Source organism: Cricetulus griseus, chromosome 6 (assembly GCF_003668045.3).
Source record: "Cricetulus griseus strain 17A/GY chromosome 6, alternate assembly CriGri-PICRH-1.0, whole genome shotgun sequence".
NCBI classification, from domain to species: Eukaryota; Metazoa; Chordata; class Mammalia; order Rodentia; family Cricetidae; genus Cricetulus; species Cricetulus griseus.
The window spans coordinates 98817282-98839645 of record NC_048599.1 but is presented as its reverse complement, the minus strand read 5'-3'; the positions used below and the strand labels follow the sequence as shown (position 1 = coordinate 98839645).

Sequence of the window (22364 nt, the reverse complement as noted above, 5' to 3'; positions counted from 1 at the left end):
TTGTGCACTTTCAAGATGAACAATTGAGAAGTAGTATGATCCTGGAATGTAACCTCATCTGTTTGTCTCCTACAACTTAGAACAGGTGTAGGCAAAAGATAGCCTATACGTCAAATTCTTACCACTTTCTACTTTCATAAATAAATTTTTATTAAAACATAGCCGTGTCCATTTCTACTATAACAATAGAGTTGAATAATTACTAATGATACTATATTGGCCATGAAGTCCCAACTATTTACTGGGTAAACCTTTACAGAAAATAAATTTGCTAATCTTTGGTCTAGAGCCTTCTGTGGACCAGGTCAGTTGTTAAGGGCTAATGACAAATTATTAATGATAAATAGATGTGATTGATCTATAATTCAGAAGGGGAATTCCTGGAGTTATAACCTTCTAAATAATATTGTAATGATAGAAATTTTAGGTATCAAGGTAAGCAGCAGGGAATACACTTGGGAACACACACATGTCCTAGTTATCACAGAACTAATTCTTTAATTAAGCATGCCATCCTGGGACAATAACAGTGCCTTCTTTCATCTCACAAGCACCTCTAATAGCAAATTCATGTCTTTATGCTTTAAAAATGAATCTATACAAAGCATAATGAATTTAGCTGGGCATGGCTGCTGATACCCATCTGTGATCCCACCACTAAGGAGACAAAGGCTGAAGATCTAGACCAGCCTGGGCAACAAAGACAGATCCTAGAAACAGAATTGGGATGAGGGAGGTAGGGGGAGAGAGAGAGGGAGAGAGAGAGAGAGAGAGAGAGAGAGAGAGAGAGAGAGAGAGACTGAAATCCATTCTGACAGATACTTGTTTGTGATCAAATACCCACAGCTGCAGAAATCATAACCAAAAAGCAACAGATAAAATTATAAGGTAAAGAGAACAGAATTCACATTGTATTCATGATTTGAGCCAATTCTGAATCTTAGTTTTATTTATTTCATAAAATTTGCTGCACAAACTCAATTCTGATTTTATCATACGAGTATCAAATGAACATAGATTAAGGACGTATACACTCATGTATGTGGATAAAGAGTTTTCTGAGGGAAGAGGCAGAAGTGGCTTCTAGATCAGAGGAAGTGAACAAGTAGTTTTCAGTCCCACTTGCTGCTGAAGAGCCTGGTGACTACACCCTGGGGGAAACTGTAGGTGCCAAGTGAAGTAAACAAGCTACCCCCTGCTTGTTCTTTGGAAAAGCTCCATGGAGAGAAGTCTTTTTAATTTGGATATTTATCAAGGAGTAGTTAGTCTGGTTCCTCTCTGTTCTTTTCACTTAAAAACAACTCTCAAAAACAAAACTGTCCTCAAGTAGCTATTGCTGCCACCAAAAAGAAAATTAGTACTAAGTAATCAACAATTTAAATTTTCTCTTCATCTTTATTTTTTATAAGAGGGCTGCTCAAAAAGGCCAAAGACTGCCTTAAATGGTCATCCACTACCCTCTCTTCACAAATTCTTCCCTTATGTTAATCAGCATGATATGCATTTACTCAATCAACGTTTATCAAATACTTAGTGCTCCAGGCACTGTGGTGGGCTCAGGAAATATGAAAGGATATAAATGCCCTGTCCTCGAGTAACTCACAAGATAGCACAGTGCAGATTAGGAAGTAATTTACAGATGCACAATTCTATCTTGATAGATGCTCAAAGGCTACCCAAGCATGCAGGACAGTGAGCACATCATCATGGGAACTAGGTCCCAGCAAGTGAGTGGACTGCTCTAAAGTCAGGCAGAGAGGAAGTTTTCCAGCAGAAGCACTAGACCACTCTACTCTGGCAGTAAGTAGATACTGAATAAACTGAAGGAGTTTAATGAAATGGATTCCAATAAAGAGACTAATTCTGGCAGTGCGAGTCCTGTAAAGATAAACAATAAGGAATGGGGAATTACTCAATGACTGCAACTCTGAAAGCAATTCATGCTCCTGAATACGAGACAACACTGAGAGAATGGGAAAAAGGAAGTGGTGCTGCTGGTTTCCTCGAGGAGTTGAAATTACAGGGAAGGACTGCAGAGGAAACCAGCCACCTCTATAACCGGGTCACAAGGGGACAGTAACACCCTTGCTTCATAAGTTTTGTGATGATATCCCAGTTTGTGAGAGACTCAACTGGAAGCCAGAGGACAAAACAGCCCAAGTACTATGTGTGTAGACAGTCTTCTAAGGCACTGAGCCAGAAAGTAAACCAGCAATAGATGGTGTGGACGCGTGACTGCAGAGAACAGTCAGTGTGGGTAGTCTTAGTCTTATCCAAGTCCTAAGCCCCAAACGGTACTGATAAAGAAATCCCCATCAGTGTTCCAGAATGGCTATGCTCAGAAGACCTTCCTTCTTGTCTGTGTTCTGAAATAATACTGGTCCCCCACCTCGTGGCTCCCATGAAGTTCTCCTTACACAACACAGCTTGTGCCCATGGTTCTCTAAAACTCTAGCACATTTCCTTTTCTTTGAAAAGCTCCTCAGTGATGAGCAGCCTCCCTGTTGCAGTAGCCTAAATAGTCATCCTTCATTGTCTAGTGCACTTTTCCCTATATGCACAGAGACCCTATATGCACAAATAGAGATTCAAACACAGACACAGACTGATCACAGGGAGGTGGGTAGATAAGAAAACAAGGACGAGAACAAGGCTGGCACCAGAGAAGAAAACCAAACGTTTAACCTGGAAACAGAAGTGGTAAGCCTTGAATGTTGAGTGCATGAATAATATTGTCTAGGCAACAGTCAACTACAAAAATTAAATGACACATAGGAAAAGCAGGTACATGATCAGAAAGATAAGAAGGAGCCATATTAATAATTGGTTGAAGAGAATCCCTAGTTTACAAGCAAAGGTAGGAATCAGGAGACAGTCTCATGTGAGAGATTAGTAACGACAGCAAAAGAAGCTTCGGGAAGAACTAGAAATGATGTTTGAATACGGACACAACAGAACGTGGTGAAGTACGATGGATACAGAAGATGAGGAAAAGCCTAGAAACTGCTCCGTGGTTTGCAACAAAAGCTACGACATGATGATTTTACTAAATGCTACAGAAAAATCTAGAGGTAGGAGAAATTTGAGACAGGAAATGGCAGAGATGGCCAGCAGAGACATAAGTTCAGTAATGACCAATGTGTGAGCTGAGTTAGTGTATTAATAGATACTTATTAACAAAGTGAGTTAAGGTGGCTTATGGCTCAAATGAATGCATATCTGATTCCTAATAAAAAAGAACATATAAATATATAATGTGGTTTATTAATAGTAGAGACTGAATATGTGTGCATGTTTTTGGAAAATGTTCATTTAGGTGATTATCAGAGAATTTTTAAAAATCTTCCATCTCGAACTCTTAAAAAAATACTTGCAAGAAAAATAAATCATAACTTAAGTTGGCTCCCTCACAGAAGGAAAATTAAAGAGAGAAAAGGGAATGGAAAGAAGGTGAGGGAAAAGGAAGCTTTAAGAAGTATTTATAATTCACTTAGAAAGGAGTGGGATCACAGGTAGGTTCAGAACAATTGGACAGCACTCATCACCCGCCACTTCCCCCGAGAAGTAGGACGTGGGAATGCCACCCAGCCATTGGCTTCACTGAGTGTTTATGCACACAAAGGCCAAGAAGTTAGGACTCACTTAGAAACCCAGCATGAATGCCTGCTCTGCTTCCTTTAGGAAACGAGCTCCTGAAAGCAGCCCTGAGTCTGAGGCTTAGCCAAGAAGTACCCACTAGCATGCTGGACCAGGAACTAGCTGCCAGCAATCAGGACCATCAGAACAAAGAGAATGGGAACTGGCAAAGCTGAGATGATGCCTGAGGACCTCAGATTACAATTTCTACACTCATTTCTCTTGCCCAAGCTCTGAAAGACACAGAGATAATAGTAAGTGCGTGAGCTGGAAGGAGCTAAGAGAAGTGACAGGAATCACTTAGACAGTTCCTGGGACGGAATATCTATTTACTTCAAAAAACAAATGTTTCCTGATGTTGACAGCAGTGTCCAGCTAAGGGTTTTGTTTTGTTTTCTAATAGAAAAAGCCATTGACAAAGTCACTTAAAATCAACCAACTGAAACACAAGGGAAGCAAAAAAGACAGTGAGCTATTAATTCTGGCATGAGACCATCCAGAAAGACATTCATCATTTCTATTTTTGGTACTCAGTAAACTTAACCAGTTTACACCTGAATGCCCAAACACCATGACTGTGGACTCTAAAGCCGCTTTTAGGGGAGACTTTCCTCCTTGCTTTTAGGGGAGACTTTCCTCTGTGGCAAAAGATGAGTGTGTAAAGGGGGGTTTCCTCTTCCTCTCCTGGGATACAGTGAGGAACACTGAATCCCAGGAGATATAGAGGAACAACATAGAAGACTTACCCTATCCAATACCAAACTGTTGTAAAATTACAGAAATCAAGACTGTGCTTTTGTTGTAGAGACAGATAAACAGCCCCAAAGAACAAAACAGCAAGCTCAGGAACATTTTAAGGTAGCTACTATAACACAGGTGAACCTATAAAGTAGGGGGAAATAGTTCCAAGACAAGGTTTTATACACACGTGCATGCATGTGCACATGGTGGAGGGAACTCTAACTTTACACTTACTACCAAAAAAGAGAAAGAAAGAGAAAAGGTAAGAAAATCAATTCTATGGGGAGGTTAAGACAGTAGGATCATAAATGTGAAGCCAACCTGGGCTACCTAATAAGAGTCAGCCTCAAAACCAATCAATACCAGATAGATATAAAAAAAAAACCGTGTGTGTGTGAGTGTGTGTGTGTGTGTGTGTGTGTGTGTGAGAGAGAGAGAGAGAGAGAGAGAGAGAGAGAGAGAGAGGTGGTGTATTGTGTATGTATCACTGCTATACACTGAAAGCAAAGATTTTATAACAAAACCTTAAAGCACAAATCAAAATGAGATACTAATTCATATAACACATTAAAATTATAAATAATACACAAAACCAAAGGTGCCTGTTGAGAAGCTATCTGCGTATGAGCCTGGGGTGTTCAGTCTTATAGGTATCAAAACTGTGTGACACTGGCCTCGCTTTATCCAGATCACTTCTCAGAATTGATTTGCAGAGAACACATTTGAGAGATGACATAGTAGCATCTCTCCCCAGACAAATTCTAGGCTTAATACCATGTAGTAGAAAAAGGACTGTATTAACAAACTACCTGACAAGAAGCAACACCACAAGGGGAAAAGTTTATTTGGGCTTTGTATTTGAGGGGACCTTGTCCATCATGGTGGGGCAGACCTGACAGCAATCAGAGAAGGCATGGCTGAGGGAGAGAGTGAAGCCAACAGGTTGCATTGCATTCACAGTTAGGAAGCAAAGGATGAACACGAAGTGGGCAGAACTATAAGACCTGCTTCCAAGAACCAACCTCCTCCAGGAAGGCTGTACTTCCTGAAGGTTCCTCGGCCTTCTCAAACAGTGCCACTAGCAGAGAACTGAGTGTTCAAGCATGTGAGACCTTTCAAAGCACAAAAAGGACACAAACCCCCAGTACAGTGTGCTTCTGCATATCTAGCCAGCCTGCTGCCTGTTGCCATGTCTCCCAAGTACGGGAACCAGAACCATTGCCACAGCTGATAATATGAGGCTTACATTTGTTCCCATAAGTATAGGCATTAGTGTTCAGCCTTGGTTGCACATTCAAAGACTCGTAACACTAAATGCTGGACTCACTTATCCTGGCATCATTCATCCATTGCATGGCCAGATTTCAGATGTCCACATTTCCCAGGCCCTTGAAACTATACTTCCTACTCTCCTCCTTGCATATTTGAAAGCATCTACCACTTGTGATTAAATAATTGAGTATGGATTTGCCTAGATTTTACATTGTAGAGCCACCCCCCCACACACACACACACCGAGGTTTGGTTCGATATTGTTCCACTGACTTCTATCACAGGGGAACTCAACTAAGAAGTCTACCATCGGAATGAAGTTTTTTCCAAAGTGTCATGAGTTTTTGCCTAGATGCCCAAAGATTTTATTTTTTCTATCTCCAAATTCCATTAGCATCAAATGTATTTTAGTGCTGAGCAGTGAGTACTGACTTCTGAATACTGTGCTCTTTCAATCTGTAAATCCAGCTTTGAATTTATTTCAATAAAATGTCCTAGAGTTAGAATTCTGAAAGCCTTTTCCTGGTCCATTTGTCGTGTTCTCCCCAGAGACACCGAATTATCCTTATTTTGAACTTTCATTATGATTCCATTCTTATAATTCTCTCGTTTTTATAATTCACTTTCTTCCATTTCATTTTCAATTTTGTTCTTTGTGCTCCTTAAAGCATTTTGAGCTGTCTTTTATTTTCTTTCTTGCTTTCTGAAAATGTAATATCCATTTCTGTATGATTTCACGTTTTCTTCTTTCAAGCTCTACCAATGAAGTAGCCCTCTGTCTTCTTCTCCTCCTCCCCCTGTTCTCCTGCTCCTCTCCCCCTCCTTTCCCTCCTCTCCTTCTCTTCCTCCTCTCTTCCCCCACTCTTACTCTCCCTTCTCACATGTTTCTTGCTTCTCTGCATCTCTTTTTTGGACACTTGTCTTTCAAGGGAAATTATGTTATCTTTAATCCCATCTCATGAAAATCTTTGTCAATGTTTCTGGATTTGCTCTGTGTCTAGCCTTTGGCTTTCACATTTTTTTATATGGCACCTTTGCAGACATCCTATACTCTTTATTTTATGCTACTTTTTACTAATGGGGGGGGGGACTTTCTAAGACAGAAATATATCATATTCAAGCCAAATCTGAATTACCACTTATTTTTATAAATCAAGTTTTATTGGCACACCGCCATGTACATGCTAATTTATTGTCTATGACCGCTTTCATGCCATAGTGGCAGAGTTGTAGGACTGCACCAGAGACACCTGAAAAACCTAAGGTATTGTAGAAAAAATTGTCAGCAACTTATTCAGGAAATGAGCTCAGTTGTGCTCACTGGTTACTGCTGACGAAGGTGCACAGCTTTAGTGACGTGGCTTCCTCTCTCAGAGAGGCGTAAGTGATTTCTCTCCAATGCAAAGGACAACCTCAGCCCACAGTTATAGTGGGAAATTACCAATACGGAGTGAGGTAGAAATATAAGGGTATTTAATAGGGAAAAGCCTTATTTACAGAGCGACCTAGCCAGCTGCGTGGTATCGGTCTGTACAGCAAGAAGCAAAGTGAAACCGAAAAAGCAAACACAGTCACACTACGTCACTCTGACCACGCCCTCACAAGCGTGGTCAGGCACACCTGTAGCCTAAGTAGGCGTGGCTACAGCTTCCCCTACACACAGTTTGTGTAACAAACTTTGGTTAAAACCCCCAAATCTTACTCTGTCTTCTCAAATGCTTCTTAGACCTGCTTTAACAATGTATCGGTTCCTTCTTGAATTGAGCTTAAGTGAACCTGCATTTTTTAGATTAATTATTCTGTCTCATAAAATTAAAACTGGCTTAAACTAGTTTTAAAAAAATCTTGTATTCTTTTCCAAATTGCCAGCATCTACAGACTAACCCATCACTCTCCAACCCTGTCTATAAATGTTTCCTTTGTCGCCTAGGTGAATCAAGTATAAGATGAATCATTAACTAGGGAATGGAGCTTGTACATTGCTCACAAACCTCCAAGGCCACAGATACAACTGTGCAAAAAGCAACTTATATTTTATCTATAACTCAACTAAATATGTCCTTGAGCCTCAATTCTGCTTATGTCGACAGAAGACAAAAGAGAATGCCGTAGTGAAATCCAACCACATCTGGTTTTCTTAGTAATTTGAGATTTAAATTCCTCGGATATGAAAACTTTAGCATGTGACCTGCCATTTCCTGGGTGCTCTGGAGAGAAATGGTTGCTCTAGATTTCTTCCTTGCTAAGGGGTGTGACACTTCAATGGCATCAGCACAGTCCTCCTAGTCCCATAGTCTAGTCCAGCCTGGCCAGTAGTCTTCTTCCTGTGCTTGGCTTCCATCTGTTAGCATCTACTAGGCATGGGGAATTACATTTTTGTGCTTCTCAGAGTCTTTAGGAAGCCTATAGGGCACTTACTGTCCCTTGGCTTCCACTAACACCAGCATCTCCTCTTCTCTTCCCTTACTATATGCTTGAGGAATGTTGGCCATCATCTCTACCGCCCCTCCATTAACACTAATGTATGGAGACTTAAATATGGGGCAGCCTGAGGAAGACCTGAGCCTGGGACCAGTGTGAGGACAATCTGAGCCAGGAGACAACCTGAGGAAGACTTGAGCATGGGAACAGTGTGAGGACCCACTATAGCATGCATCCTACTCTCCCCAGTCTGATTGACTCTAGAGTGGGATATCCTAGGGCTTTATCTGTTATTTTTCTAATCTCTTGCTTTAGTTATGTGTTTAGTTATGATTCATTTAGCCTTTAGATTAGAAAACCCTGGATCTTCCAAATGAAAAGTTTCAGCATTTTGCTAATATTGTTGTTTGTCTGTGTGTGGGTATGCATGTTTGCGTGTGTGTGTGTGTGTGTGTGTGTGTGTGTGCGCGCGTGCACTCGCATGTGGAGTACAGGGTAATATTAAATGCTGTTTCTACTTCTTTTGAGACAGGATTTCTCACTGGCCTGGAGCCAGCCAATGGGCTGGCTGGTCAGTGACCGTAGGCTGCACCTGTTTGCCTCCCCAGTGCTGAGATTATAAATGCAAGCACGAAGCCCTGGCTTTTTGTGTAAGTCCTGCAGATCAAACTCTGGCTCTTTTCTTTCAAGAGAAGCACTTTTCTTTCAAGAGAAGCATGCCACTGACCAAACATTTTCCTCTTTCCTGCTTTTAATATCTTAGATTAACAACTGCACAATTCTAAGCTCCATTTGGGAGCTTAAAAGCCCAGAATTTAGCCATTTCTTCCTGAGTGTGATATAATTCCTCCCCTGAAACTTTTTGCTAGGGTGTCTGTGGAATTAGGTAGGGCTGTGAGAGAGGGTTTCATCAAACATCTTTATACGAAGCTTTCCCCCTTTGCTTTGCTCCTTGTTTAGCTTTTTTTTTTTTTTAATTAAACAAGGAGTTAATCTGTTTCGAGTGCATTTATATAGCTTTTCAGGTAGAATTCCACTCAGTGTCCCCTTTTGCTGCCTTTTATGATTAATTTATAGATGCTCATATTTCTCTCTCTCTCTTTCTCTCTCTCTCTCTTTTTAAAGATTTATTTATACAGTATTCTTCCTGCGTGTATGCTTGCATGCCAGAAGAGGGTACCAGATGTCATTATAGAAGGTTGTGAGCCACCGTGTGGTTGCTGGGAGTTGAACTCAGGACCTCTGGAAGAGCAGCCAGTGCTCTTAACCTCTGACCCATCTCTCCAGCCCCCTATGCTCATATTTCTATATGAACACTCAGAACTAAATCTCATGTTGTCAAGTTTCACATATATGTACCTACACATTCTAAACAAAGTTTATAATACTCATTACAATTTTAACCTCAGAATCTCATTCTTTGAGGAAAACAACCTAAAAGTAAAGGCAGTAGTATCCTTTTCTAAGTCCCGTATAATCGAATATCATTCTCTGAGATATTAAAACAGCTCTTAAATGTTGACAATTCTTGGTCTTTGAAGTGAGTCTCAGCAAATGTATTAAGTTGCTGCTGGGAGTTTAGACATTCAGCTTTGAAGCACTTACTTAGATAGATGATAACCATTATTTTCAATATAATTTTTTGTTTTGTTTTGTTTTTTGATTGATTTCTTCCAAGCAGCCCCAAGGGTTGCACCAAGCCCAGAAGCTAGTCACAAATCATCAAAATGTGCCAGGCCAGAGCACAAGGAGACTCTGAGGTGAGGTCAGGCACTTCCTTCTCTGCATGGGCTACTCTGGGTTGGTTTTTACCAGCCCAAAGCAGCAGTGGGGGAATCTAGAAACCCTGGGAGACAACCTACTGCAGAGCACTGCCCACCTAAGCTGGCTCATTTGTCTGCCCAGGCTCTGTCCTTTGCTTGCTCCCTGCTGTCCTCTAAGGGCTGAGGGACACTGTCCTTACTGCAGTCTGTGCAACTGGAGAGGAGCCTGCCCTGTGCTGGGTAAGTATGATGTGGGCGTGAGGGCTGCTCTTGGCCTTCCCCTCCAATGTTGTTAGGTGCTGGGCATCATTGCACACCCGAGCACCATCTTCTATTAGATACACGGAACTAACCGGGCTCTAAGGTCCCCATCCACTTAAAGGTTTAGTTTCCAGGGTGAGCACAAGATGAGAAGGGAAACAACTCAAGGAAAGAACCTCTCTTCCTCTTGGAAGAATACTCTGCTTAATTGCGGATAAACTTAACTTCTTCCGCCCAGTCTTTGACTCCACATGGAAAGCAGAGGGTAACTTACTGGTGATTCAATGTCTTCTAGAAGTAAAACCGAACAGCGTTCACATTTCAATAGAGTTTGGGCCCGATGCATTATTTTCTTGACAATCTTCTCCAGGTCCGTCTGTTCTTCGAAGAGGTCATTGACCACCTCCAGCAAAGCCTGGACACGGAGAGACACTTTATTTAGGAAGGGTAGGACTGAAAAGCAATCGGCTTTGCTGTCCCTCAAAAATCCATGTAGTATTTTCTCTAGGAACAAATCTTTTGTGTGGCTAATTTTTAAAACATTGATGGTTGTTCTCACATCACTTTGCAACTTACTTTATAATGTGCTCTCTTAAACTAAAAACAACAGCCAGAGAATGGAGGTGGTCAGTGTAACGGGAAGCATGGAGTCATTACATGTAGGGGATTTACCCACTACTGTGGTTTTTCTTCAATATGACTGAATGCAAAATGGACATTTTATAAATAGCAAGTACATGGATCTCTCCAGAGCATATTTATTTCAGAAAACTGCAAAGCAGTCTTTTATCACTATTAAGAAAAAAAAAGCTTTGTGGCATAACTTGATAACACATATCTCTCCCAGGCTTCTGAAAGAACAATACAGGTTATCTCTCACAGAATTCTGAAAGAACAATATGGGTAAATGTTAATTAAGGCTCCAAGCATCCAAATACATATTCTCACACTAATCAAGAAGAGGAAATATCACCTCATTCCCAACAGTCCAGTATAACATTTAGACATTACTGTATATTTCAGGGGGGAAAAAAACCTCATTAAAATTACTGTTAAGATGGCAGATTGAAAGGTACATAAATTAAAGGTAAAATTTTAAATTACAAGTTGAACACTGTGTACTCATTTCAAAATTAAGTTGCAGTAACCTATTGTTTTCTCTAGCCAAGGAGGCTTGCAATTCATGCATTGAAATAATATTTGATTGGGATTTTTAATAACATTTTTTTCAGAATTTGCAGAATAACAGGCCATTTATAGGTAGTAGAAATTCTTTCAGGGCCATCGAGGAATCACTTGGCTAGTGACTTGGCTTGTGCTTTACTCAGTAACATTCAAGAAGATGTTTGATTGCCTGTCTGACCTTTCACAAAAGGACTTCATGAATCCACAGGTTCAAATCAACAGCCCAAGGACATGACTAATTTTGAGCTTCAGGAATGAATTTGATTTGTCCTGAAATAATTTGAAACAAAATTTCTTCTCTGACTCTCTTGAGGTTTAAAAAAATAGCACTGGTTGAGTTAAGGGGTCCTGAAAGGAACCTTAGCTGATTGAGCTGCCCAGAGGAGCACAGTTCCTGGGAGTGTTCTCCTGCCCATGGATAAGCATCATAATGCCCCAGAATTCCAAAACAAAGGGAAACACTAAGGTGCAAACGCCATGTTAATGGAAGCCAGCCTTTTTGGCATTAGTGCCGCAAACTGCTGTGAGAGGTCACTGTGCAGTAACTTCATATCCGAAGACATTAAATGAGGGACAATTCTTACCCAGGGAAGAACACTCAATTGGTTATCCAATCCCAAATAGCCCTGAAAACAGACATACAAGTAACATACAGACTAAGCAGGTTGTGTTTATGTGTTTAGGAGTGTGTGTGTATAAACATATACTTATGTGACAATTAATGAAAAATAGAGGCCATGAATTTGAAAGAGAGCAAAGAAGGGATATATGGGAGAGTTTGGAGGGAAGAAATAGACAGTGGGGGGAGGGGGGATGATCTAATTATAATCTCAAAAAATGAGAGAAATAATTTCTTCAAAGAGAGACAATTGTCTGAGTAATTACAAGCAAATTCCCTGTTATTACAGGGGGAAACATCATTACCATAATCACTCAGATTACTTCTTCAGATGGATCATATTAACTGAACAATTATTTAACTTTTCAATTTGTTATGATTGCCTGGCGAGCCTCTGGGATCTGTCCACAAGAACATTTCTCTCAGAGGAGGAACTAATGCCCCTGGAGTCCTGCACTGACGAATCACATCACAGTCATTTTATTCTTTCTAATTAAACATTGCTGCTTTGCTAACAAATGGTAAAAGTTTTACTAGTAGCAAAAAGGCTACCTCCAGAAGACAAGGAAAAGACAGGGAATCTAGGATGATCAAACAGTTGGGCAGGCTGTAGAAACAGGTCACAAGGGTGGATGTGCCTGGCCTCGTAATTGTTACTTCTGTGTAGAAAATAGCTGGGTACTCCTTCCCGTTCTACTCCTGAACTGATCCTTGGATCTTCCTGTCTTCTACCCACACCTTCTTCCTCTCTCGTATTCCTCAGCAAGACTCCTGGCTTTGCACAATCCCCATCTTTAGTATTATACGCCCTCAAATTTAAGTCCTTAATTCAAGTATTTGCTGTGCAGAAACTTGTGTGTAAGCCCAAAGTCTCCTCTGCCTCCCACATCAGCAAGTTCTGCACACGTCACCACCGTGCAGGGAATTTGCAGGGAATTTTTCACTTCTTACTATCCTAATGCCAGCTACCTTTTCTCTTGACTTCAATAGTGTCTTCTTCTAACTCCTCCCCTTGCCTTTAAATTCCTTCTCATCTTAGCCCTTCTTGGTTTCCAAGGAGGCCAGGTTGTTTTCTTCTTTCTTTCTTTCTTTCTTTCTTTCTTTCTTTCTTTCTTTCTTTCTCTTTTTCTTCTCTCTCTCTCTCTCTCTCTCTCTCTCTCTCTCTCTCTCTCTCTTTATTTCTTTCTTTATGAATTCGAATCAGCTCAAAATTTCCTAGTGACTTTCCACCACAATTAAAGTCAACATTTCCTGAATGCCAATATGCCTTTCTACCCACTAGCCCCTGTTGACCCCCTTGTCTTCATTTGCTCGTTGTTCATCCTCTCCTTTTGTCTCTCCATTCTCCCTATTCATGAACACAGGACCTTTGCACACCATGTCCATGCTCTGGATGCTCTGCCCAGGTCTTCATGTAGTCTCTCATTTCATTCCACTTCTGTGGTCTCCTTACAGATACCTTTTGTCAATGTCTGTTTACCCTGTCCGCAACAGTGTTCATCCCCCCTTTCACTTCATTTTTCTGTCTGGCACTTTGTGACTTTTGCCCTTATTTTTTCCTATTGTCTATTGTTTCCACCAGAATAGTCAGTTATGTCAGGACAATGTCTCATGAGAACCACACAATGCACAATGCAGGAAGGGAGAAGAGGCATTGAAGACAGAGGAGAATGCGGATAGACGTGTGATAAAGTGAAAACAAGCAGGTTGTTTTCTGGAAGTCATGGAAGCATATCACTGGGGCAGCACATGAAAGGAAGACACGAGCAAGATGGGGTTCTGAAGATAAAAAGGAAGCACAGTGTGCTACTCCTAAGAAAGATGGCTGTGTAGTCAGCCGTATTCATTTGAAGGGACCAGCTCCCCATTTCGGCAGCCATGACAGTAACATGTGCTCTATGACCTTGTCTTAGTCACTAAAGGTTAGGTGCCTGCCTCGTGACAAGGAACCAATCAGAAGTTAGCTGGTGGCGCTATGCTTTACGACCCTGGGTGTACTTTACCGACAAGCGCACAGCAATGACGCAGAGCATAGCAACCACCCTGGGAGGGCCTATGGGCCATAACATCCAGTTGACCAATCAACACAGGGCAAGCCCTCCAAGGCTGGAGGCACACCAATCCTGAGCCTGTGCCTACCCCTAGACACTCCCCTTACGCTGCCCTACAAGATCGGTACACAGCGGGTTCGAGCTGTCTTTTGTAGCCATCCGCCATGATGGGTGGATAAAAGACCCGAGCTAACATGGGGTTAGCTCGTTAAATTACAATAAAGCCTCATGCAGTTTGCAGCAAATTCTCGAATCTGCCTGGTGATTGGGGTGACCGAGGTCATGGCCTGGGACCCGGGATACCTGAGTTTTCCGGGGGTCTAACAATTCATCTGTTTGCTATAAAATAGTCATCGTAATTCTTAGTGAATAAACTGTAGCCATTTAATGGCTGAGGAATTTAATCCTTTTTTTTAACAGTTTCTTAGCATATTTCTAGGCTGCAACAGTGATCTTCTCATATTTATATGTAGGTGAACTTAATATCCTTTTATCTGTAGCTGCTAATTTAATGCTTTCTGACCTTACCTTCTGGATACACTTTACTACTTGGTTCTACGTTCCTGGAGGTGTGTAAGATAACTGCCTCCACCTCTTGTGCTGCTGGATAATCCTATAAAACAGTACATGTACGATTGTCCTATGTGCCTTGTGTTGCTCTTCTAGAAAACCTTGCAAACTAAGTCTGCATGAAGGAGTGAAATCACGTTTGCAGCACACTGCGCTTCTTTGTGGTGATTGCTTTAAAACCCACTGGTGTGGAGGACTTAATGGCGCACAGGGTCTAAATGGGAAGCAGTGTTCAAGAATGGTCTTCTCTCTGTACCTCCTATATCCCCATCCTTCCCCAGCTCAGGGCCTTTGTGGTCATATATTATGAAAGATTTATTAAAGCTTGCCTGATGATCAGGGAAGCAAAGCAGCTGGCCACTAGCTCTCAACTCTAGCTCAGGCTGAAAGGGCTGATCAATGCATGGGCTCTTCACCAAGATCAAACCGCTGCCTCTCCTCAGTGTGGCTGGAGAATGAATGTCTCTCTGAGACCTTGCTTCTGTCTTATATACCTCCCTAATGCTGGGATTAAAGATGTGAGCTATAATTCTCTTTTAGACTGATTCACTCTTATGTAGATCTGGGTGGCCTTGACCTCACAGAGATCCCTCTACTTCTTAATCCTGAGTCCTAGGATTAAAGGTGTGTACCACTACCTCCAAGCTTCTGACTGCTGGGATTAAAGGTGTGTATCACCACTGCCTGATCTCTATAGCTTGAGGCTGACTTTACTTTTCTGAATCCTCATGCAAGCTCTAATAAATCATAAACAATATATCACCACACTTCTTGAAGGAGCTAAAGTGTAAAATCATCAGCAAATGCTTTTGTTTCAAAGCTACAAGCTCCAAGGCTATGCCAGCTGCCACATAGTATAGATGTGAGACTAATTCCCATTTTCAAAGAAACCAGTTCTATTTTTCAGAGACAACAATAACAGAGAATTTATATTTACTTTTATCTATAACTTTGGCATTGTATTAAGGGGTGTTCAGCCTTGGCATTCCAGGATTGTACAAACGAAAATGATTCTTGGACTATACAGAGATCATCTGCTGCTTTTAAAAGATGGGGTGACTCTAGCCTACAATCCACACTACCAGAGAAGCTAGTAAACAAGGAAGACCCTAAGAGAGACATACATGATCCCCTGGAGAAGGGGAAAGGGTCAAGATCCCCTGAGCAAATTGGGAGCACAGGAAGGGGCGAGGGAGTTAGGAGAATGAGAAGGGGAGAAGAGGAGGGGTGAGGAGGACATGAGGGAGCAGAAAGGTTGTGTCAGGGGAAGAATAGAAGATAACAAGAATGGAGATACCATAATAGAGGGAGAGATTTTAGGTTTACAGAGAAATCAGGCACTAGGGAAATGTCTGGAGACCCACAAAGATGACACCAACTAACAATCTAAGCAACAGAGGAGAGGCTATCTTAAATGCCCTCCCCTGATAATGAGAGTGATGACTGACTTATATGCTACCTGATAGCCCTCATGCAGCAGCTGGTGGAAGCAGACACCCACAACTAATCACTGAACTGAACTGGAATCCAGATTCAGAGAAGGACGAGTGAAGAGCAAAGGGGTCCAGAACAGGCTGGTGAAACCCACAGAAACAGCTGACCTGAACATCAGGGAACTCTTGCTCCCCAGACTGATAGCTGGAATACCAGCATGGGACTGATCCAGACCCCAGGAACATGGGTTTCTGTGAGGAAACCTCGGAAATCTATGGGGCCTCCTATAGTAGTTCAGTACTTATCCCTAGCATAGGTGTGGACTTTGGGACTCATTCCACATAGAGGAATACTCCCAGAGCCAAGACACATGGGGTTGGAACTAGGCCCTATCCCAAAGGATATGATAGACTCTGATGACACCCTATGGAAGGCCTCACCATCCAAGAGGAGCAGAAAGGTTATGTGATGGGTAGGGTTTTAGTTGGGAGGGTGGTAGGAGAGGACAGGAGGGAGAAGGGAACTGGGATTATCATGTAAAACAATCTTGTTTCTAATTCAAATAAAAAAATCTTCAAAGACAAAAAAAAGTAAAAGAACCAGTAACAGCTTATGTTGCAAAAACCTGATAATTTTTAAGTACATGAGATAAATAAGATATACAGTTGGGGGGGCAGGAAATATCATCTCAAGGTACAAACCTCTGGTTCAGCTCCGGCCTACAACTGTATTGCAGATGAGAGCAAGTGTGCTATTGTATAGCATGGCCTCAGTGTAGAATGCCTCCTAGTTTGCATCTCTACAGGACTAAGCATTTGAATAGGCCTGCACCTGGGCTGAGGGCGAGGAGTGTATGTAACAAGTGAGGACACAGATAGAGTTCGGGGCCAACTAGCAGAGAGGAGTCAGCTGAAGGAGACAGAAATGGCCTCGTGGCCTTGGAAGCATGGTTAGGAGACAGCCAGGAAGATGCTGAATAAACAAGAGACTCCAGTTTTACAACATGGAACTGAGAGCTCTCTAAAGATGACAAGGTGCCTATGCTTGGTCTTTATCGATGTTGGGGTGCTAGTGAAGGGACCAGCTTCCCTTTTGGCAGCCATAACAGCCAAACACGTGCTCTATGACCTTGTCTTAGTCACTAGAAAGTCAGATGCCTGCCTCGTGACAAGGAACCAATCAGAAGTTAGCTGGTGGCGCTATGCTTTACGACCCTGGGTGTACTTTACCGACAAGCACACAGCAATGACGCAGAGCATAGCAACCACCCTGGGAGGGCCTATGGGCCATAACAACCAGTTGACCAATCAACACAGGGCAAGCCCTCCAAGGCTGGAGGCACACCAATAGTGAGCCTGTGTGTACTCCTAGACACTCCCCTTACGCTGCCCTACAAGATCGGTACACAGCGGGTTCGAGCTGTCTTTTTTGAGCCATCCGCCATGGTGGGAGGGTGAAAGACCTGAGCTAACATGGGGTTAACTTGTTAAATTACAATAAAGCTTCATGCAGTTTGCAGCAAGCTCTCGAATCTGCCTGGTGATTGGGGTGACCTTGGTTGTGGCCTGGGACCCCGGATACCTGAGTTTTCCGGGGGTCTAACACTAGGAGTTTCCAAGTCCACACTCCCCCACTCAGGCCGAACCTCATGGCTGTCATGGCTTGGGGCTGAGACATGCCAGGCCATGACAATGTAGATCATTGTTTTAATAAAAGCCTTAACTCTGACCAAAAAAAAGATGGGATGTCTTACAGGAGCTGGGAAGACAGCAAGCCTGAAGCAGGGTCTGCAATGTCTCTCTCTACTCACCCTGCTTCTTTCATATTCCTTCCTCGAGGCAGCAAAGAGCTGAGCGTTAGATATGGCGATTCCACAGAATGGAAGATACATCTGCATAACCTGGGGCACAGAAAACATTAAGAATATTAGAGCATCCATCCCTACACCAAAGCCCACATTTCCTGCCTATGCAGTACTTTCCTTTCAATCAAATGAACTGGGCATTGAGTTGTTAACACTACCATCTCAACTTCAGGGGGCACATTTTTCAGAGTTAGCCGTAAGATGGTGTAAATCAGTCTTTAACTGGGAAATTCACATCTATGAAAACATGAAGTGAGTGAAGCAAAAGATCCCAAGAGTTATAACACAGGAACTATGTCTGATATATCTTCTATTCCAACTTTGAAAACCAAACAAGGAGAGAACTGGAATGCCCCTGGAATTTAAAGCATGTATTCACATTCATCCTTAGAGGAGGGAAGGACATGAGTGAATCCCTGTGTACACATATGTCTATAATAGGGATCTTGGCAAGGCCTGCCAGCTCCCAGATGTAAGCATGTCTATTGCGATGGGCCTAGTAGGAACTTAGGGGCTCCATGCCTAGTACTCTTGTGTAAAATATCTCCGCTTGGATCCACTACCAGGTGGATATGATTAGGCAAGAATGCAAACTGGGACAGGTGTGCAGCAACTTCTTTGAGAAAAGGTTCAGAGCCCATGAGAGAAAACACCTCCTGTGGGAAGAAATACCCAGCTGGAAGACCCAGAAATGCCCGCCCTAGAGAAAGTCTTTCTCAACAGGAGGTCAAAGCCTGAGGATAGTGCCTATCTCTACAGCATCTGATTCCAGGCGGGTAGGATGTTCCAGCAAAAAACCCTGAAGAAACTTTCACAGAATAAGAGGAATAAGTTCCAATCTTAATTACTGATATGAACTTTCAGATCACATATTACAGGTTTTGTGTGTGTGTGTGTGTGTGTGTTGCATACACAGGCGTGTGCATATTACAGAATGGCAGCAAAGGACTAAAAGGGCAGGGGTTTCTGGGAGTTTTCAAGAGGCCTAAGAGGCCAAAGCTGGGAAACTGATAACGATCTAAGAATCTTTATATTGATAACAAACTAAATTGAGCTGTGGAAGAAGCCAGAAGCTGCTATAGCTGCTGGTGGTAGAATGAGAATCAGAGATGGGCTGTAGGAATTATGTGAAGTGAGGGGCAGGACCACGTCAGGTAGATTGATGGATGGCCCGTCTAGGTAGATGAACAAGAGGTAGAGAAGACAGCAGTGTGACTGGGTTAAGCTGAAGCTCCTCCGAGAGTTGGGAGTTCTCCTTCCATCCCTTGATGCACATGTTGGGTGCTCAGATGACAGGTTGCTCTCATCATTGCAGTGATGGGGTCTACCTCTTTATGGGGTTTAGGTGAGGGAATTATACTCCTTCCTTGGTCTGCTATGTCTGATAAGTTCTCTGGCTTGGTTTTCCTGATAAAATTTCAATACAACAAGGACTCCCACATTCTCGGTTCACCACAATAAGTTTATGGGCTAGCTTTATTTTTACTCCAAGAAAAGTCCCTGATTCATGGGTGGTATCAGGTGGACGGTCCCATTCATATCTCCATACAAGTGCAGGGACATCTTCTGTCTTCAAGATGGAGTCAAAGATTCATTGTTAAATGGAGTCTCTCAGGGCAAGACACTGTTTTATACAATACAGACAAACTGTAGCTTATATGTCACAGCCTGACCTCAACAATTACGTACTTAACTCTCTATCATTTGTTTTGATTATGTTTTCCTTCTGCAGCAAGTCTAAGGTGGCTTGTAAGTCCAGAAAGTAGGAAGAAGGATGTAGCCAAATGGATTTATGCACTATTTTCTAAAGCCTTGCTTCACCTGGCTCGTGATGCCAGTACTGAGTTCTTTCTCCTAGGCTTTATGTGTAATTAAAAACATCTGGAATTTTACATCTTTTAGATTTGTTTTATTTTACATGTAGGAGTGTTAGCCTACATGTATGTCTGTATACCAAGTGCATGCCTGACGCCCAGAGAGGTCAGAAGAGGATGTCAGATCCCCAGAAACTGTAGTTACAGGTAGTTGTGAGTCATCATATGGGTGTTGGGAATTGAACCCAGGTCTTTTGGAAGAGCAGTCAGTGCTCTGAACTGCTGAGCCATCTCTCCAGCCCCTAAGAGGATCTGAATTTTAAGCCACGTATTTTTTTGTCCTTTTTGTGACTTTTCTGTATGGAATTTAACAAGTCACTTAAAGGTTCTGAATCTACTTCATTATCTATAAGACACCAAGTTTAGGTAGTTTTCAGTTCTAATGTTTTGTGGCTCAAATCATTAGGAATATCAGTGAGCTGTAATGTTATATTTGCTAGAAGTTACATAGAATTCAATAAACATGTTTGCACCTTACTCAAGAAATGTCATTTGTAGTAGAAATTGACATAGACAAAGCCCCTTCATCAATGAAGCAGGCATGATTCAGGGTGGCAGGCATGATGTGCAGACTTCTGTAAGAATCGCATCTCTTTGACCTTCACAAGGATATACTTTATACCAATAGTTGCACTTTTTAAAATGAGATCTGAGGTTTGTGAGCTTATAGAAGGTTATTGGGAGATAATTCTTCATGGCTCTCTCCTCCTCCCTGCATTACCCCCTCTCTTGTCAGCACATTTTACAGAGGTACTGCTCTGTCAAGGATGTTTTTGCAATAAATGCCCTTCAAAGGTACGGACACTGACTCCTTCCTAGTAAAAAGCAGAAGTGTTTGCTATATAATGGTTTGCACTATAATAAAGATGATTGCTTCCCCTGGACAGAGTAGGTTTGGGTGCCTTGTGTTTGAGGACTCTCCTGCAATGCAGTATGCTCTGTGTGCAGTTTTAAGTGTAAGAGGCCAGCACAAATGCTGATGCTCTGGTTTCTTTCTTCCTGTGAGGAATAAACTATTCTCTGCCACTGATCCAGGAGTCTTGTATCTCTTGCCGGCATCCATGAGACTGTGGCCCACTAACTTGTTACCTTGCATGTGGAGTAGAATCAGGCTTTTAATGATCAACAAGGTCACCTAGATGGTAGGTGGTGGAGCTAAATTTCCTTTTTAATTCAGTTAGCTTGACCCTGGAAAATCTACCTTCTTCACTTCTACAGGGTCTTGCCTCTCAAAGAAATATGCATGGCTCATATCATTTGTGTGATGGCCTAGTTAACTGCAGCATGATTGGCAGATGCTGAGAGGAGAAGGAGATTAGACGTTTAAGTGGCTTCGAGAGGCTGCAGAAGCACAAGGAGGTTCAGGTAGCGGGGAAGTAAGGGATTTCTAGTGATAACCAGCCCTCAGGTTCTGGATTAAAACCAATCCCAACCAAGGAGTAACTCACACTGATAGGCAAGAGACCCGTTACAGAGGCCAGAATGGAGTCTTTATGAAGGACAAGACTCTTACAAGAGCTGACCAACAGGCCCAGACCTCAACCCTAGGTGAGGATTTAAATGAGGATCACATGTCTATGGGTAGAGGAAGAGGAACTGTAAAAGACAGGAAGGGGTTGCTGGTGAAGCACTAAATGGGAGGCACAATGTTGCAGGGACATAGAACTGGCTGTAAGTAGGGGGGACTGTCAAAGCAGAGCCCATGGGTGAGGAAACTGGGTGGGGCACTGAGAAGAAGGCTATGTTGTTTGTATTCCCAGTACTGGAGAGCTTGAGAACAGGCCAAGATCTGGCTGCCAAGTAATGGCCAATCTCTCCATTCCCTTCTGTTTGGTTGAGCCTAACCAACTGAAAATTCGAGTTTTCAAGTATTTCTTCTGTTTAATATGTTTTTTGTTTGTTTGTCTTTTTGTGTGTGGACTGTGTATTATATTTTCCATAAAACACTTAAATCAAATTGGAGCCCATTCTGTATGGTGGGATGCCTTGCTCAACCTCGATGCAAGGGGGAGGGTCTTGGTCCTGCCTCAACTGAACATGCCAGGCTTTGACTTCCCACGGGAGGCCTTACACTTTCTGAGGAGCAAGGTAGGGAAGAGGGTTGTAGTAAATGGACGGGGGAAGAGGAAGGGAGGGAGAACTATGGTTGGTATGTAAAATGCATAAAAAAATTAAAAAAAAGAAAGTGCCTCTCAATCTAGTCCTGACAGATGTCTCATCCCCAGGAAAAGCCACTCTATGACCCAGTACCTGCAGCTTCCATGGAATATGTTTATATACATATAACCTACCCTCACTCATATTTCAGTTGAACTCAAATTCAGCAGAGGTCAAACACAACAAGCTACTAATAGAAACCAGTTATAAAGCATTTAACATGCTGTTTTGAATGTCAAAAGAGCCCAGGCTCTCTTCCTTTGTGGACTCTAATTTATCAAGTTAATGTTTCCGTCAAAGCATCCAAACAAAAGCAAGTGGCAAGACCAACATCCTTACTCACTGTACTTGGGAGCCCCTCTCTCCTCCCTCCCCCCCACCCCAGCATCAGTCTAATTTAGCAAGAATTGCCTGATTGCCTTCTCACGTCAGACACTGTGCTAACAATGCAGCAGGCTCAGTAAATCACACCACCACACCACTCCTTACCAGCCTTCCACCAGCTTTAATTAGATT

The 22364-nt window shown here is 42.3% G+C and overlaps 1 protein-coding gene across 1 annotated transcript in view; it reads right to left on the bottom strand.

The window, feature by feature from the left end:
* The window catches only part of LOC100756511 (dual 3',5'-cyclic-AMP and -GMP phosphodiesterase 11A), a 361367-nt gene that overhangs the window by 219864 nt on the left and 119139 nt on the right, over positions 1 to 22364 (bottom strand). Inside the window, exons 3-4 of the mRNA XM_027420128.1 lie at positions 17764 to 17853; positions 10369 to 10509 (exon numbers count right to left, since the gene is read on the bottom strand). Of these exons, the coding sequence (XP_027275929.1) occupies positions 10369 to 10509; positions 17764 to 17853 (231 nt within the window). The remainder of the gene's footprint in view (positions 1 to 10368; positions 10510 to 17763; positions 17854 to 22364) is intronic.